Source organism: Phyllopteryx taeniolatus, chromosome 23 (assembly GCF_024500385.1).
Source record: "Phyllopteryx taeniolatus isolate TA_2022b chromosome 23, UOR_Ptae_1.2, whole genome shotgun sequence".
NCBI lineage: Eukaryota > Metazoa > Chordata > Actinopteri > Syngnathiformes > Syngnathidae > Phyllopteryx > Phyllopteryx taeniolatus.
In genome coordinates this window covers 8,328,037-8,347,199 of record NC_084524.1, presented here as the reverse complement: position 1 = coordinate 8,347,199, position 19,163 = coordinate 8,328,037, and the positions used below count along the sequence as shown (strand labels likewise).

The 19,163-nt window shown below is 47.7% G+C and overlaps 1 protein-coding gene across 3 annotated transcripts; it reads right to left on the bottom strand.

Moving 5' to 3' along the window:
- On the bottom strand, positions 1–19,139 carry LOC133472533 (oocyte zinc finger protein XlCOF6-like). 3 transcript variants are annotated; one of them, XR_009786746.1, is made up of 4 exons: positions 18,061–19,139; positions 8,549–9,805; positions 223–7,107; positions 1–94 (listed from the first exon to the last, which is right to left on the bottom strand). XR_009786746.1 is itself a non-coding variant. In XM_061763483.1 (4 exons), exons 2-4 carry the CDS (start codon positions 18,173–18,175, stop codon positions 6,224–6,226), a joined length of 2,256 nt encoding a protein of 751 aa, XP_061619467.1. In that variant the 5' UTR covers positions 18,176–18,205; positions 18,299–19,139; the 3' UTR covers positions 1–6,223. The 3 variants fall into 3 exon arrangements, 2 of the variants coding, with proteins under 2 accessions (XP_061619467.1, XP_061619466.1); XM_061763483.1 differs by having other exon boundaries at positions 1–7,107; positions 18,061–18,205; positions 18,299–19,139; XM_061763482.1 differs by having other exon boundaries at positions 1–7,107; positions 18,061–18,205; positions 18,596–19,139.
- Positions 19,140–19,163: the final 24 nt, after the last annotated feature.

Below are 19,163 nucleotides of genomic sequence, written 5' to 3'. Positions count from 1 at the left end.
TCGAGCTCAATCAATCATTTATTTTTAATGTGGACATCACTAACTTGTTGGAAAACAAGGCATGCGTGACTTCTTAACATTTGTACACAGGAGGCTTTAAGAAAAGACAAAGACAACATGAAGATAAACATGGTAGGTCAAATACACAAATCTAGATTTTTGTAATGACTTTTGATATTAAACATTGACATTTTCAACAAAAGCTTCTTGATCAATCCTCACCAGCACACTTGTGTTTCTCAGTGGGCGGCACGGTGGACGACTGGTTAGAGCGTCTGCCTCGCAGTTCTGAGGTGCGGGGTTCGATCCCCGGCCCCGCCTGCGTGGAGTTTGCATGTTCTCCCCGTGCCTGCGTGGCTTTTCTCCGGGCACTCCGGTTTCCTCCCACATCCCAAAAACATGCATGTTAGGGTTCACTGAGGACTCTAAATTGCCCATAGGTGTGAATGTTTGTTTCTATGGCATCCAGTTCAGGGTGTACCCCGTCTCCTGCCCAAAAATAGCTGGGAAAGGCTCCAGCACTCCCGCGACCCGCGTGAGGAGAAGCGGCTCAGGAAATGGATGGATGGATGGATAGACATTTCAGTTCTTTTTAATGGGGAACATTTATTTGATATACAACCAAATTCACTGTTTTAAGAGACAAAAGTCCAAGTTCCTTTACAGTCTTATTTCAATCAATCATTATTATTTATACTAATCGTCATTATTATTTCTACTATATTATACTTATTTGATATGGACACTACTAAAACATTGGACAAAATGCACACATTGCTTAAAGGAAGTATGAGTCTTAATGGTCCATATTTCATGAACAACTCATGGAATACGGACCATTATGGACCGTTTACACTGAACAAAAATATAAACGCAACACTTTTGTTTTTGCTGCTATTTTTTCTGAGCTGGAGTCCAAGATCTAAAACTTTTTCTCCATACACAACAGACCATTACCCTCAAATTGTGTTCACAAATCTGTCTAAATCTGTGTTAGTGACAAATTTCTCATTTGTCGAGATCATCCATCCCCCCGCGCAGGTGTGGCATATCAAGATGCTGATTAGACAGCATGATTATTGCGCAGGTGTTGTCACGTCAGAATGGAGACTGGCCCCAAGAGAAGGCGGAGACTGAGAGGTTGTGATGAACAGTTTCTTGAAAAGGGCAAATGTAGATGGTCCTTGAGGTGCGCTGGCGGCTAGTGGAGGCAGGGAACGCGTGGCAGGCGGTGACGAGGGCAGGCAGCTGGCTTGACGGTGTGGCGGTAGGAATTTGCTTGGCGATGAACACAGAGGAAACACTGAGGATAAGGAGGGAGACTGGGGAGCCGTTGTACTGCTAGAGAAGCTGTAATACTCTGGCAAGACTTTCCTGGATCTGGCAGGCTTTTATGCAGGTGGTAACGAGGGATGATTGGTGACAGGTGTGCGGCCGAGGAAGGTGCTGGAAAGAGAGAGCGGGAAGGCGGGAGAGAGAGAGAGAGGGTAAGATGGCGCAAGGTGCTACCCAGGCTCCAACCATGGTACTGCAGGGTGGCTCATGACACTATCCGCCTCTCAATGGACGCTTCGCCAGGCTTTCCCAGGTGAGCAACATAAAAGTCTGAAATAAGGGAGTCGTGGAGGATAAGCTTACGTGAAATCAAGGAACGCTCCTCCGGAGCCATTTATTTTTTGACGCAGATGGAACCAAAGCCGCCCTGATGCCCTTCCAGACGGACCGGACCCTTTTCAAGTGATCCCTCACCGCGGGAACCGCCACCACATGTTCTTGTTCCTTAAATAACGGCAGTTGGGAACCATAACAGGCCATGAATGGATACCGGTGGCTGAGGTGGTGAGGGGGTTGTGGGCGTACTCAATCCAAGGAAGGAATGAACTCCAGGAGCTGGGGTTGCATGCGGCAACGCAGCCAAGGGCTGATTCCAGGTATGAATTTGCCCGCTCCGTCTGGCCGTTGGTCTTTGGATGGTACCCGTGGAGTTTGAAGACATGGAGAACAAGGAGGTGAGCAGTTTCAAATGCAGAGGGTAACTTGGGAAGGGGTACGTAATGGACGTACTTAGAAAATCGATCGACAATAGTGAAAATAATTGTTACCTTCCGAAGAAGGCAGGCCGGTAATGAAGTCCAAAGTGATGTGGGACCAAGGGCGGCTCGGGATGGGTAAGGGGCGCAGCGCAGTACACCAGCTTGAGGCAGGTATAAAACCTTCCCTCGATCGCAGACGGAGCAGGCTTGGACGAATTCCCAGGTGTCCTTGACTAGGCTGGGCCACCAGAAATGTTGCTGGCTGAAGTGAATAGTGCGGGTGATGCCAGGATGACACAATAGCTTGGAGTTGTGGGCCCACTGAAGGACGTCAGGGCGTGCGGAATCAGGTACGAATAGACGGTTTGGAGGTCCGGTCTTGGGGACAGGGTGAGTCATTTCAGAATCCGAATCAGAATCATCTTTATTTGCCAAGTATGACCAAAAAACACAAGGAATTTGTCTCCGGTAGTTGGAGCCGCTCTAGTACGACAACAGACGGTCAATTTACAGAACACTTTGGAGACAGAAAGACATTGACAAAAAAACAAAAAAAAACAGTCACTGAGCAGTAAAGGGTTGCTAGTTATCTGGTAATGCCGGTACATTTTTTTTTTTTTTTTTTTTTTGACAATTGTGCAAAAAGATGCAGAGTCCTCTAGCACTTAGAGCAGTTCAAATGACTAATATTGCAATAGTCCGGTGCAATGACCGTTGTGCAAAGGGGCGCCGAGACTTCAAGGAGTGTATGCGGTTTAAAGTGACGAGTAGTGCGATCATCTGGGACAATGTTGGTTGTGCAAATGTTACAGACACTCCTCAATCAGTGAGTGCGTTCAATCTTCCATGTGGCAGCACCAACGAAGCAGGAAGGAGAAGGCATAGGGTTGTGTTTGGCAGGGCTGGAGGGGGCGTCGGGTTTGCTGTTGCGGGAAGGAGAGGCTGAAATTAAATCGGCTCAGAAAGAGGGCCCAGAAAGCTTGTCGGGGGTTAAGGCGTTGGGCAGAACGGAGGTAGGCAAGGTTCTTGTGATCAGTCCAGATGATAAAGGGTACTTAAGTCCCCTTCGGCCAGTGCCTCTATTCCTCCAAAGCCCAAATAATGGCCAGCAGCTCTTGGTTGCCAACGTCGTAATTCCTCTCGGCAGGGGACAGGCGACAGGGGAAAAAAAAGGCACAGGGATGAAGCTTCTGGGACATGGGGTCCTGCTGCCAGGACGGCCCCAGCCCCAGAGTCCCAGGTGTCGACCTCCACCAAGAACTGGAGTGAGGGTCGGGGTGGCGTAGGATGGGAGCACCGGTGAAAAGCGTCTTGAGCTGGCTGAAACCTTGGGATGCTGCCAGGGTCCACTGAAAGGAGGAGCTGGTGGATGTAACGCTAGTGAGGGGAATAGCGACCTTGCTGTAATTGCGGCGAATCCGAGGAAGCGTTGTAGGTCTTTCCAGGTGGTAGGAATGGGCCAGTCAACGATAGGTTGGATTTTGGCAGGGTCTGGTTGCAATTGACCTTTGGCAATGACGTAGCATTGTAGAAAATGTACGGAGGAGAGGTGGAATTCGCATTTTTCTGGTTTGACGTACAGACTGTTTTCAAGGAGGCGTTGGAGGACTTGGCGTACACGAGTACGGTATTCTTCGGGGTAGCGGGAGAAAACGAGAAAGTCGTCCAGGTACACAAAACAAACTGGTTTGTCACGGAGAACGTCATTGATGAATGCTTGGTAGACTGAGGGGGCGTTGGTTAATCCGAATGTCATGACTAAATATTCAAAGTGTCCGAGAGGGGTATTGAAAGCGGTCTTCCATTCATCCCCCTCTTGGATACGGATGAGGTGGTAGGCGTTTCGTAGGTCCAATTTCGTGAATATTTGGGCATCACAGAGGTTCAAATGACGGGTCAATGAGGGGTAGTGCTGATTTGTTTTTAATGGTAATGTCATTGAGTTCACAGTAGTCGTTACCGGGGCAGAGAGTGGTGTTTTTCTTCTCGACAAAAAAGAAACCGGCCCCTACTGGAGACGAGGAAGGACGAATGAGTCGGGAAGCCAGAGAGTCATGGAAATAGTCCTCCATTGCCTTTTTCTCAGGTCGGGAAAGGTTGACGAGATGGCTGGAGGGAAGAGGGGCCCCCGGCAGCAGATTATTGGTGCAGTCATATGGGGGTGGAGGGTTGAGAAATGGCCAGGTCTTTAATGAAAACAGGGGACAGATCATGATATTCTTCTGGGACACGGGAGAGGTCGACTGGCATGGAAGATGGTGGTGGTTTACCAGAGGGCGGTATAGCAGAGAGCAGGCAGGGCTCCATCCGGTGATAGCTAAGTGCGTCCAGTATATGGTGGGGTTATGTTCTCTGAGCCAGCGAATACCGAGGACTAATGGGGTGTCAGGGGAAGGGATAACAAAAAGAGAGATGTTCTCACGGTGATTACTGGAAACCAGCAAGTTGAATGGCACTGTTTGGTGGGTGACAGGGGAGATGACTCGGCCATCCAGGGCTGTGGCTTCTTTGGGGTACGGAAGTGGTTGGAGAGGGAGTTGGATCTGATGTACTATACCTTGGTGAATAAAGCTATCGTCTGCACTGGAGTCCATTAGGGCTACAATGGGTGTGTTGTGAGTGGAACCTAGAATGCAAGCAGGAACAGTCAGACGGGAGGGAAATGGTGGTGTGCCTCATCACGGCGCTCTCAGACTGTGGTGAGCCTTGTCGTTTGGTCGCAGGGGGCACATGGAAAGGAAGTGACCTGACTGACCGCAAAAGCCGCTGGATGACGCGACGCTGACGTTCCTGGGGATGTAATGGTGGGTTTGACGACGGGGCAATAGGATGTGTAGAAGGCGGGTGAGGTGCTGACAGCGAGGTGCGACCTTACGCGCTCTAACCCCCCTCTCTCTCTCGAGCTCTTTCCCACAGTTTGTTGTCAAGGCTAATGGCAAGTTCAATAGGATTTCATGATTAAAGTGATACAAACACAGCAGGCGAATGCCACATCCCTGAAAGGCTCAAGCATGAACACAAGAAATGTGGCTTAACGTCCCAAAACTGGCAACAATCATCCCCAAAATGGATGCGGACATCTTTACTCTTGGTAGCTTCGACCTCTGAAAATCAATTTTCTACACTGTTTATCCTCACTATCCCAGCTAACAGCGGGCAGGAGGCGGGGGGCACCCTGGAACTGGTTGCCAGCCAATCGCAGGGCACATATAAACAAACAACCATTGGCATTCACATTCACACCTAAGGGCAATTTTAGAGTCTTCAATCAACCTACCGTGCCCGTTTTTGGGATGTGGAAGGAAACAAGGGAGTCCCCGGAGAAAACCCACGCAGGCACAGGGAGAACATCCAAACTCCACCCACAGGAGGGCAGATTTGAACCCCGGGTCCTCAGAAATGCGAGGCGGGTGTGGTAACCCGTCGTCCACCATGCCGCCCAATATTACAACCATCGGCCCAATATTTTAGATCTTACGGATTATTTTAGATCAGCTGAAGTTTCGGGACATGAAGCAACGTAACGCGTTCGGCCGGGAGACCCTCGTCATAACGTAATCTGAAGTTATGACAGCCAGCCAAAGTCGACGTCTGTCACACAAAGCCGCCTTTGCGATCAATACATACATTTAATCGACACATACACACACATACTGAATACTACAATTCAAAATTCAGCTGACGTAGGAGGAAAAAAAGCTGCAAGAATTGACTTGATGTGGGATTTCTTGACCATTTCAACGGTCGATTTTTTTTAAACAACAAGCCTTCGAACATATTCAACTATTATTGTCTTAAATATACAACCAGACTCTCAATATGGGCAAAACTGACACCATGGAAAACATATAAGGAATAATGAGGAAATGGAATCGGCTCCTGCTCTTATGTGACAGGCTGACATGTCCAAAATGTGGGCAGGCTCAAATCGGAAAACCATTCTAAAAGGACTACTGACTCTATTTTGGAGGGCTTTTTTTCTGAAGACATCATTTATGAGTCCAGAACTATGGAATAAGTGGCAATGTCCTCACCATTAACTGGTCCCCTTAAAGCATTTTGGCACTAGTGTTATTTCTCAACACTCACGGGGCTTTTAGAAAACATATGGCCAACAAAAAGATAGATAGAATTAAAGCTGGTACACAGAAGGGAAGGAGGTCGATTTTTGTAAGTCATTACTTTTTAGATTACATATTTACATTTTCATTAAAACCTTGATCACGGCTTTTCTCCCCAGCACACTTGTGTGTCTTAGCCCGATCCCTGCGAGAGAATCTTTGACCACAAACTAAGCAGGAAAAAGGTTTCTCACCGGTGTGGGTTCTTGTGTGTTTTTTTAAGTTTCCCTTCTGAGTGAATCTTCGACCACAAACCGAGCAGGAAAAAAGTTTCTCGCCAGTGTGGGTACTTGTGTGTATTTTTAAGTTTCCCTTCTGAGTGAATCTTTGACCACAAACTGAGCAGGAAAAAGGTTTCTCGCCAGTGTGAGTTCTTGTGTGGCTTGTCAAGTGTCCCTTGTGAGAGAATCTCTGGCCACAATCTGAGCAGGAAAAAGCTCTCTCGACAGTGTGTATTCTCATGTGTTGTTTCAAACTACTCTTATAAGCAAATGTTTTCCCACACAGGGAACATTTCCATCGTTTGTTGTCGGTGTGAAATGTCATATCGACTTCAGACTGTCCATCATCATCAGTGTGAGGAGAGTGCGACGTCATGTCGTCACTATCTGACAGTGGAGCCAAGAGGCCGTCTGCTTGTGATCCTCCACGGTGGTCTCCATCACCTTCTGTTGTCATGTGTTGACTTGAGCTGCTGCTTGGAGGCTCCGCCCCTCTGCTCTCCTCACTTGGACCTTCATCTTCACTCTTCAAAGGGACACCAGTCAATGGAAACTTGGTGATATCCTCCTCCTCTTCCTGTTTGAAGCGGCGGTGCACTTCTTCCTCCTCTTTTTTAATCAAAATGGGCTCCGCTTCCTCTTTCATGTGGTGGACATGTTCATCCTCCACTTCCTCTTTAATGTGAGGGGGCTCTGGCTCCTGGCACTTAGTACGAAGATCTTCAGTGATGTCTGACAGACAAGAAGACAAACACACACGGTTTGGTAAATCTTTTCTCATGTTGTGACTTTAATGTTGGGTATTATGGTTTAGATTTATCTTTAAGGTTAAGGTGAAAGCCAGATGAGTTTTATATATTGGAAACAAAATTGGGCAGGTCAACGACAACAATAAAATGTGAAAAATTGTAAAATAATAAAGGTCATAAAAAGAAGTATCAATAAAGGTAATTCTGCATACTCCCAGTTTGGCATTTGCAAATTTTTCTGGATAGGTTTTTTATCTAACCTCTTGTAAACATAGTTTCAGCAGCAGTGAAGTAAATCCAAAAATATACAGTTCAAATGAATTTTACAAAGCCTCACCCCATTCATCGCCGTTTAAAACATTTATGAGGGATACTGTCCGGGATGCAAACACCTTATTTTTTGCACTTAATGTGTTATTAATTTGGATATTTTTGCCATTTTTTTAATCCATTGCTCTTGCACTCTCTGTGTTTAAATGTGTGTATTGTTTTAAAGGGTTTACACACATTACTCACATTCACCCACACATTCATACACCGTTGGGCGACTGCTGCCACGCAAGGCGCTGCCAGGTCCACTGGGAGCAAATTCGGGTTCAGTGTCTTGCCCAAGGACATTTCGACATGCGGACAGTCGTGGCCGGGATTCGCCCGCTCGACCTACTGAGCCACAGCCGCCCGATAATTACAAGGAACAGAAAGTTGGTTAAAGAAATTAGGCATAAAGAAAGCAGAGCTACAAACTTAGTGAGTATAAAATGTCAATCATCCCAAAAACATGCATGGTAGATTCATTGACAACTCTAAATTACCCATAGGTGTGAATGTGAGTTCAAATGGTTGTTTGTTTGTCTGTGCCCTGCGATTGGCTGGCAACCAGTTCAGGGTGTACCCCGCCTCCTGCCCGATTATAGCTGCGATAGGCTCCGGCACGCCCGCGACCCGCGTAAGGAGAAGCGGCTCAGAAGATGGATGGATGGATCGACAGTTGAAATGCTTCCTTGAGGCAAGAAGATCTAGCCACTTCCTGCCATATATGACGTGTTACGTCGCTTTGTGTCCAAAAATGCCGGCCGATCGGCACCAAAATTTATGAACACATTCCCATTTATGTCCACATACACCTCTGAAAATATTTGGGCTGGAGCTATCAAATAGTTTCATATTCGAGTATCCTACATAAATTGTCATGAAATAATCGGGTACTCAGATACATTTTTGCTGAGTTAAAAGAGCAATTATGAATACACAAGAAAAAAAATTGCTATTTCACTTAAAAGTGAGCAACCAATTTTTAAAAAAACTGACTGCAATTTTGGAATTTTAGCTTTAATCAGCATCAAAATCTAACTCAAAAATGCTTTTTCAAATTGTTCCCCAGTGGAATCTTTGACCACAATCTGAGCAGGAAAAAGGTTTCTCACCAGTGTCGGCGCTTGTGTGTCTTGTCAAGGTTCCCGTGTCAGAGAATCTCTGATCACAATCTGAGCAGGACAAAGGTTTCTCACCAGTGTGGGTTCTTGTGTGCATTTTTAAGTTTCTCTTCACAGAGAATCTTTGACCACAAACTGAGCAGAAAAAAGGTTTCTCGCCAGTGTGAGTTCTTGTGTGGATTTTTAAGTCTTCATTCTTTGAGAATCTTTGGCCACAGTTTGAGCAGGAAAAAGGTTTCTCACCAGTGTGTGTTCTTGTGTGTATATTTAAGCCTCCTTTCTGAGTGAATCTTTGACCACAAACTGAGCAGGAAAACGGTTTCTCACCAGTGTGGGTTCTCGTGTGTCTTGTCAATGTTCCGTTGTCAGAGAATCTCTGACCACAATCTAAGCAGGAAAACGGTTTCTCATCAGTGTGGGTTCTTGTGTGTCTTGTCAAGTGTCCCTTCTCAGAGAATCTTTGATCACAATCTGAGCAGGAAAAAGGTTTCTCACCAGTGTGTGTTCTTGTGTGTATTTTTAAGCTTCCCTTCTGAGTGAATCTTTGACCACAAACTGTGCAGCAAAAAGGTTTCTCACCAGTGTGTGTTCTTCTGTGTATTTTTAAGCTTCCCTTCTGAGTGAATCTTTGACCACAAACTGAGCAGGAAAAAGGTTTCTCATCCGTGTGGGTTCTTCTGTGTCTTGTCAAGTGTCCCTTCTCAGAGAATCTTTGACCACAATCTGAGCAGGAAAAAGGTTTCTCACCAGTGTGTGTTCTCATGTGATGTTTCAAACTACTCTTATAAGCAAATGTTGTCCCACACAGGGAACATTTCCACCGTTTGTTGTCAGTGTGAAATGTCATATCGACTTGAGACTGTCCATCGTCATCAGTGTGAGGAGAGTGCGACGTCATGTCGTCACTATCTGATAGTGGAGCTAAGAGGCCGTCTGCTTGTGATCCTGCACGGTGGTCTCCATCACCTTCTGTTGTCATGTGTTGACTTGAGTTGCTGCTTGGAGGCTCCGCCCCTCTGCTCTCCTCACTTGGACCTTCATCTTCACTCTTCAAAGGGACATCAGTCACTGGAAACCTGGTAATATCCTCTTCCTCTTTGATATGGGGGCACGCTTCTTCCTCTTCTTTTTTAATCAAAATAGGCTTCTCTTCCTCTTTGATGTGGCGGATCTCTTCATCCTCCACTTCCTCTTTAATGCGAGGGGGCTCTGGCTCCTGCCGCTCAGTACGAAGATGTTCAGTGATGTCTGCAAGACACGAGAAGACAAACATACAGTTTGGTAAATCTGTTCTCATGTGACTTTGTTGTGTATTCTGGTTTATATTTAAGGTTAATATGAAAGCCAGATGAATTGGATATATTGGAAATAAAACTGGACAGCTCAACAACAATAATAAAATGTGAAAAACTGTAAATTAATAAAGTTCATAAAAACACAATAAAGGCAATACAATGGACCCCTGCATGCTCCTGGTTTGGCATTTGCAACATTTTTTGTCTTTTTTTTTTTGTGACAGTGGCCTTTTGTAAACACAATTTCGGCAGCCGTGGCCAACAAGGACCAAGAACAAAGAACCACCCAGCCCCGGCATCCCCCGGACCCATGGCTGTGGCGTCCTTGAGCAAGACACCTATACCGATCCCCGGGCGCTCAAGTTTCCCCCTCCTCCAGTGTCTGCCACTAACAAGTGTGTGTGTTTGCTGTGTCCACTACTGTGATGGGTAAAATGCAGAGGATAAATTGTGCATATGATCACGATGAAAGATGATTCTGATGATGGATTTTTTGGGGGGAGCTCATCCTTGGTCACTCACGCAAACAATTGCCTATTCCCATTTTTCTGTCACGTGGCAAGAAATGTTCAGTGTCTTCGAAAGAAATTGTCATGATTTGGAATCGTATGGAATTGGGCTAGACCGAAAAGCAGACGGAGGCAGAGGAAGTAGATGAGAATGGATTATTTGGGGGTAGTTCTGGGTTTGTATTTCCAAGGCATGATGGTGGTCCGTAGGAACAACGAACGTACAGGGAGCGTGAGAAGGTGGAAGAGCTTGACGGCGTGGTTGGAGCGGCCAGCGAAGCAGGAGACACGGGAGGAACAGAGCAGAGATACATGAAACGTCGGGTGAATCCTGAGAGACTGGGGAAGTTTAAACTGTACGGAGGGGGAATTTATGACTTTGGAGACCCGGAAAGGCCCAACGAAGCGTGGCGTGAGCTTACGTGATTCGATTTGGAGGGGAAGGTCACGGGAGGAGAGCCAAACCATCGGTCACGGGAGGAGAGGCAAACCATCTGACCCACCGTGTATGCCGGCGTATGGGAGCGATGACGATCCGCCAACTGCTTGTTTCTTTGGGCTGAACGAGCTAGGACAGCCCTAACGTCCTTCCATATAGATTGGACTCGTTGTAGGTGCTCCCTCACCGAACGAACCGCCACCGTGTGCTCCTGTTCCTTAAACAGAGGAGGCTGGAAACCATACCATGCCATGAAGAGAGACATACCTGTGGCGGAGCTGGTGAGGGAGTCCCACAACATTTAGGAACTCCGGGCGAATCTCATCCACTCCCTGGCCTTTCCACCGAGGAGCTTTTTAACCACCTCTGTGACCTCAACCCCAGAGATAGGAGAGCCTGCCTCAGAGAACCCAGACTCTGCTTCCTCATGGGATTGAGGAGGTCTTCGAAGTATTCTCCCCACTGACTCACAACGTCCCGAGTCGAGAAAGTCTTTCTCCATGGCCTCACCTAACTCCTCCCATGCCCAAGTTTTTGCTTCAGCGACCACCAAAGCTGCATTCCGGTTGGCCAGCCGGTACACATCAGCTACCTCAGGAGTCCCACAGGCCAAAAATGCCCGAAAGGACTCATTCTTCGGCTTGACGGCATCAATGACCGTTGGTGTGCACCAACGGGTTCGTGGATTGCCGCCACGACAGGCACCGACCACCTTACGGCCACAGCTCCGGTCGGCCGCCTCAGCAATGGAGGCACGGAACATGGTCCACTCGGACTCTACGTCGCCCGCCTCCCCCGGAACATGAGCAAAGTTCTGTCTGAGGTATTCTACCATACGTTCCCAGCAGACCCTCAAAATCCTCCCCCACCATTGGAGCCAACTCACCACCAGGTGGTGATCAGTTGACAGCTCCGCCCCTCTCTTCACCAGAGTGTCCAAGACATGCGGCCACAAAGTCGATCATCGAACTGCGACCTAGGGTGTCCTGGTGCCAAGTGCACATATGGACACCCTTATGCTTGAACATGGTGTTCGTTATGGACAATCCGTGATGAGCACAGAAGCCCAATAACAGAACACCGCTCGGGTTCTGATCAGGGGGGCCATTCCTCCCAATCACACCCCTCCAGGTCTCACTGTCATTGCCCACGTGAGCATTGAAGTCCCCCAGCGGAATGATGGAGTCCCCAGCGGGAACGCTCTCCAGCACCCCCTCCAAAGACTCCAAAAAGGGTGGGTACTCTGAACTGCTGTTTGGTGCATAGGCACAAACAACAGTCAGGACCCGTCCCGCCACCCGAAGGCGGAGGAAGCCTACCCTCTCGTCCACCGGGGTGAACCCCAACGTACAGGCGCCGAGCCGGGGGGGCAAGAAGTATACCCACACCTGCTCGGCGCCTCTCACCGTGGGCAACTCCAGAGTGGAAGAGAGTCCAACCCCTCTCAAGAGGACTGGTACCAGAGCTCAAGCGATGTGTGGAGGAGAGTCCAACTATATCTAATCGGAACTTCTTGACCTCAAACACCAGCTCGGGCTCCTTCCCTGCCAGAGAGGTGACATTCCACATCACTCGAGCCAGCTTCTGTAGCCGGGTATCGGATCGCCAAGGTCCCTGCCTTTGGCCACCGCCCAGCTCGCACTGCACCCGACCCCTATGGCCACTCACACAGGTGATCAGCCCATGGGAAGGGGGACCTATGTTACCCTTTCGGGTTGTGCCCGGCCGGGCCCTACGGATGCAGGCCCGCCCACCAGGCGCTCGCCTTCGAGGCCCACCTCCTGGCCTGGCTCCAGTGGGGGGCTCCGGTGACCGCGTCGGGACAAGGGAAACCTCGATCCACTTATATTTTTCATCATAGGAGTCTTTTTTTGGCTGTGTGATATTTCAGTTTTTCTTTTTTTATTAAATCTGCAAAAATTCCAACAATTGAATCTTGTTTCTGTCAATATGGGGGTGCTGTGTGTACATTAATGAGGGGAAAAAATATAACTTAAATGATTTTAGTAAATGGCTGCAAGAAACAAAGAATACTGGGTCTGAATACTTTCCGTACCCACTGTGTGTATACACACACACACGGTCACCGACACGTTATCACATCTGCCTCACAATTCTGAGGACCGGGGTTCAAATCCGGGCCTCGTCTGCGTGGAGTTTGCATGTTCTCCCCGTGCCTGTGTGGGTTTTCTCCGGGTGCTCCGGTTTCCTCCCACATCCCAAAAACATGCATGCGAGGTTGATTGAAGACTCTAAATTCCGTTTGTTTCTACGTCCCCTGCGATTGGCTGGCGACCGGTTCAGGGTGTACCCCGCCTCTCGCCCGTACATACCTGGGATAGGCTCAAGTATGCCCGCGACACTGGTGAGGATAAGCCATACAGAAAATGGATGGATGGGTGGATATGTTTCTGTTATGACATAATCCCAAACATCGCTCGATCGCTTAATACATTTAAAATTGACATGTAAACTAAGTCGATTATTGTAGGCGCGTTTTTTAAATACACGATGTACTAGCATTTGACGTTGTGTGAGGTCATGTGACTTTCGTCTCGCCCACGAAATAGTTGATAGATCAGCAATAACTGATCAAGAAAAGTAGCCAGCAAAATTTAGATCCCTGTAACGGAGTAAAAGTAGGTCTCGTCAACTCCTGTGACAAAGCAGTCGGGACCTGCTGTGGATAGGTCAGTTAAAAAAGAAAAACTGCCATAAGTATTCAGACCCTTTGCTCAGTATTTACTAGACGCCCCCTTTTGAGCTAATACAGCCATGAGTCTTTTTGGGAACGATGTTTTTCACACCTGGATTTGGGGATCCTCTGCCATTCCTCCTTGCAGATCCTCTCCAGTTCTGTCAGGTTGGATGGTGAACGTTGGTGGACAGCCATTTTAAGGGTTCTCCAAAGATGCTCCATTGGGTTTAAGTCAGGGCTCTGGCTGGGCCAATCAAGAACAGTCACGGAGTTGTTCTGAAGCCACTCCTTCGTTATTTTAGCTGTGTGCTTTGGGTCATTGTCTTTTTTGAAAGTGAACCTTCGGCCCAGTCTGAGGTCCCGAGCACTCTGGAGAAGGTTTTTGTCCAGGATATCCCTGTACTTGGCCGCATTCATCTTTCCTTCGATTGCAACCGGTCGTCTTGTCCCTGAAGCTGAAAAACACGCCCACAGCCTGATGCTGCCACCACCATGCTTCACTGTCGGGACTGTATTGGACCGGTGATGAGCAGTGCCTGCTTTTCTCCACACATACGGATTAGAATTAAGGCCAAAAAGTTCCATCTTGGTCTCATCAGACCAGACAGAGAATGTTATTTCTTCTCATCATGGAGTCCTTCAGGTGTTTTTTAGCAAACTCCATGTGGGCTTTCATGTGTTTTGCAGTGAGGAGAGGCTTCCGTCGGGCCACTCTGCCATAAAGCCCCGACTGGTGGAGAGCTGCAGTGATGACTTTCTAGAATTTTCTCCCGACTGCAACGCTGGAGCTCAGCCACAGTGATCTTTGGGTTCTTCTTCAGAATCAGAATCAGAATCATCTTTATTTGCCAAGTATGTCCAAAACACACAAGGAATTTGTCTCCGGGAGTTGGAGCCGCTCTAGTACGACAACAGACGGTCAATTTACAGAACACTTTGGAGACAGAAAGACATTGACAAAAAACAAAAAACAATTGTGCAAAAAGATGCAGAGTCCTCTGGCACTTAGAGCAGTTCGAATGGCTAATATCGCAATAGTCCGGTGCAATGACCATTGTGCAAAGGGCGCTGAGACTTCAAGGAGTGGATGCGGTTTAAAGTGACGAGTAGTGCGATAATCTGGGACAATGTCGATTGTGCAAATGTTGCAGATACTCCTCAATCAGTGTGCAAATGGAGCAGATGCTACTCTGGCATGAGTGGCCACTATATGCAAATAGTGCAGCACGGCGAGACGACTACAGTGAGTGCACGAGTAATACATCATTGGCCCCACACAAATGTGACAACGAACTCAAGTCAAAAAATTGCCAGCTTGTTGTAATGGAATTATAAATTAGCTGTTTAAGAAGCTTGATGGCAAGAGGGAAGAAGCTGTTGGAATGTCTACTAGTTCTAGTTTGCATTGATCGGTAGCGCCTACCTGAGGGAAGGAGCCGGAAGAGCCGGTGACCGGGGTGGGGAGGGTCCGAGAGGATTTTGCACGCCCTTGTCTTAGTTCTGGCAGCGTGCAAGTCCTCAATGGTGGGTAGGGGGGTACCGACAATCCTTTCAGCAGTTTTGATTGTCCGTTGCAGTCGGAGTTTGTCCTTTTTTGTAGCAGCACCAAACCAGACTGTGAAGGAAGAACACAGGACTGATTCGATGACCGCTGTGTAGAACTGCCTCAGCAGCTCCCGTGGCAGGCCGTGCTTTCTCAGAAGCCGCATGAAGTACATCGTCTGCTGGGCCTTTTTGAGGACGGAGTTGAAGTTGGTCGCCCACTTCAGGTCCTGAAAGACTGTAATTCCCAGGAACTTGAAGGTCTCCACAGTTGACACAAGGCAGCTGGACAGCGTGGGGGGCAGCTGTGGCGAAGGATGCCTCCTGAAGTCCACGATCATCTCTACAGTCTCGAGGGTGTTCAGCTCCAGGTTGTGTCGGCCGCACCGCAGCTCCGGCCGCTCCGCTTCCTGTCGATATGCAGACTCGTCACCGTCCTTGATGAGGCCGATGACAGTGGTGTCATCTGCAAACTTCAGGAGTTTGACAGTCGAGTTCGCTGAGGTGCAGTCGTTCGTGTAGAGAGAGAAGAGCAGCGGAGAGAGGACACAACCTTGGGGCGCCCCGGTGCTGATGCTGCGTGTGGATGAGGTGGCCTCCCCCAGCCTGACCTGCTGTGTCCTGCCCGTCAGAAAGCTGTAAATCCGCTGGCAGATGGCAGGTGAGACGCTGAGCTGGAGAAGCTTGGATGAAAGGAGTTCAGGGATGATGGTGTTGAATGCTGAGCTGAAGTCCACGAACAGGATCCTCGCGTAGGTCCCCGCACTCTCGAGGTGTTCTAGGATGAAGTGCAGTCCCATGTCGACTGCATCATCCGCAGATCTGTTCGCTCGGTAGGCAAACTGCAGGGGCTCCAGCAGGGGACCTGTGACACTCTTGAGGTGGTCCGGCACGAGACGTTCAAAGGACTTCATGACCACAGATGTCAAAGCGACAGGCCTGTAGTCATTCAGACCCGAGATTGCAGGTTTCTTGGGGACTGGGATGATGGTGGAGCGTTTGAAGCAGGATGGAACTTCGCACATTTCCAGTGATCTGTTGAAGATCTGAGTGAAGACTGGCGCGAGCTGGTCCGCGCAGACTTTGAGGCAGGATGGAGACACGTGGTCCGGGCCTGCCGCTTTGTTAATCTTTTGTTGTTTGAAGATGCGTCTCACATCCTGTTCATGGATGGTCAACGCAGAGGTCAGAGGTGTGATTGTGGTCGCGGGTGCGGCCGGGTTGGTGTGTGGTGTGAAACTGTCCTTTTCAAATCTGCAGTAGAAGGTCTTCAAGTCGTTGGCTAGTCTACTATTGTTCTCAGCTTGGGGGGATCGTCGCTTGTAATTAGTCAGCGATTGGAATGCATGCCAGACTGATTTAGAGTCGTTTGCGCTAAACTTGACCCCTCTCACCAAGGCTCTTCTCCCCCGATCGCTCAGTTTGGCCGGACGGCCGGCTCGAGGAAGGGTTCTGGTCGTCCCAAACGTCTTCCATTTGAGGATTATGGAGGCCACTGTGCTCTTAGGAACCTGAAGTGCAGCAGAATTTTTTTGTAACCATGGCCAGATCTGTGCCTTGCCACAATTCTGTCTCGGAGCTCTTCAGGCAGTTCCTTTGACCTCATGATTCTCATTTGCGCCGACATGCACTGCGAGCTGTGAGGTCTTCTGTAGACAGGGGTGTGGCTTTCCTAATCAAGTCCAATCAGTATCATCAAACACAGCTGGACTCCAACGAAGGTGGAGAACCATCTCAAGGATGCTCAGAAGCGGCGGACAGCACCCGAGTTCAATATAGGCCTGTCGCAGGAAAGGGTCGGAATACTTACGGCTGGGTGATATTTCAGTTTTTCTTTTTGAATAAATCTGCAAACATTTCAACAATTCTGTTTATTTTCTCTGTCAATATGGGGTACTGTGTGTACATTAATGAGGAAAAAATGAACTTAAATGATTTTAATGATGGAATGATCTTTTTGCACAATTGTCAAAAATAAATAAATAAATGTAGAGGCATTACCAGATAACTCGCAACCCTTTATTGCTCAGTGACTGTTTTTTTGTTTTTTTTGTCAATGTGTTCTCTGTGTGAATTGACCGTCGGTTGTCGTACTCGAGCGGCTCCGACGACCGGGGACAAATTCCTTGTGTGCTTTTTGGACATACTTGGCAAATAAAGAGGATTCTGATTTTCGCAAATGGCTGCCATATAACAAAGAGTGAAAAAGTTTACGGGCTCTGAATACTTTCCGTATTCAGCTGAACAGGACAGGTCTTTAAAAAAAAAAAAAAAAAAAAAAAAAGAATAAAAAGATTGTTTGAAGATTGAAGATTCACGATGCGCCCCGCCCCCAAAAAAGACATTTATGTATGGTGCGCAAAAGTTGACTCATACAATCAAATTGGGTGCGCATTTCATATTTTCACACCTGGGCACGACTTAGTGTATGTGCACCCCTGCCTAGAACCAAATAACTCACGGTAGCATCCTAAAAAAAAAAAAGAAGAAATCAAAACATTTTCCCTTATGGCTAATTGAAGTTTGAGAGTTAAATAGGTAAATGTATTCAACATGTACAGCTCTACCACTGTATGTTTACAGCGTTCTATTTCAAAACAATGCATCATTTTCAGGGTCAAAGGTGCTTCGGGTTCAAAGATGGCCCCTCCCCTAAAAAGCTACAAACATGCATTTGGATCAGGCAAAAACGGGGCTGCTTTATGAAGTCCTGCCCCAAAAAAAATGTCTTCAAAGCATTTGACACAGTCTTCCTCTTATTCAAAGTAGACATATTTTGGGGAATCATTTCTTTGTGAACAGTTTTGTAATATTTAAGTTGCAAAGCTTTTACTTCTCACTTATTTGGGCGCTTTTTTTTTAAACTACGCGGCCTTTCAAGACACCTGGCACCTTTACTCCGAATGGTTGGAAAGATGGAGCCGATGAATACCACTTGCAGGCCAAGAATTCCACACGTTGTGGAAACTGCGTCACGTGCGTTTTGAATTTGGGAACATGGGAACAACATGGGAACCAACCTGCTCCGCGTAGCGCAGTTGGAGGCTGCAGAAGTTGAAGACGTGGCTCCTTCTCCTCTTCTGGGCCACAAAGTTCCTCCTCCTCGTCGTACTCCGGCGTCCTCGTCGCACACATTTTCACACGACGATCACATGACTTTCCGCTCTAAATTGGAGGGACGAGAAAAGCAAGTGCAAATCGGACATGCGGAACAATGACATCGAGATTCAGATTTGGACATTGCGGGTTAAACAGTACGTTAGTTAGAATGGCAACGCAGCAAAGTGGGAGATGTGATTACTGTCAACAAAAGTAAACAGCAGAACATGTCATTATGCTTTGTCAGCGCTCGTTTGTGAGAGACAATTTGTGTTGAAAGTCAGAATCCAGATTAAGATACATAACGATTGAGAAAATAATCGTTGCGGGATATTTTTTTTCAGTCTCTCAGGAAAAAACAAAGCTGTCAGAATTTCGTTGTTGTTGTTGTTTCTGTTTTTTTTTTAAAACCCCATTTCAGTGTTAGTATTCGATATTGTGCTCCCCGCTCCTTACTCGTAGGTGGCGCAAAGAAGAACACTTTCCCTCACGCTTGATCTCTGCTTAGCGAAGTGTTGACTACAAACGCGTCTCTTTGTTAGCAAGCTAGGCTAAGCTAGGCTATGCTAAGATAAGCTAAGCTAGGCCGAGAAGCTTCAAGGTGCACGAGACGCCTCCAACCGGGCACGAAGGTGGCACGAATGACGTTTCGGTCCACGGAAGTCGTGATCAGGAGGATTCAGAACATTCGGTACAAACTCGGGAAGATTTGCTGAAGCACGACCGAGCCTCCTCCAGCACAGCGAGACGGGAAAAGAGAGGCATTACCCATGATCCTTTAGGGCAGAACTATTTAAAGCGACAGGCCGCCGACTCGAGCCGCAACGTCAACGTGATTTGATCCCGTGGAATATTGAACATCGGGTGGAAAGTCACCAAGTGGGTGCTGGAACCTGTCCCAGCTAACGCACTCGAGAGCTCTGCTGCAATCAACAATAAAGAATTGGCTGTTGGCGTTTTTATCGCTCTGGAAAAAAAGAGTTTCACACTCTTGAACATCATATATACATGGGCAAATTAGAGT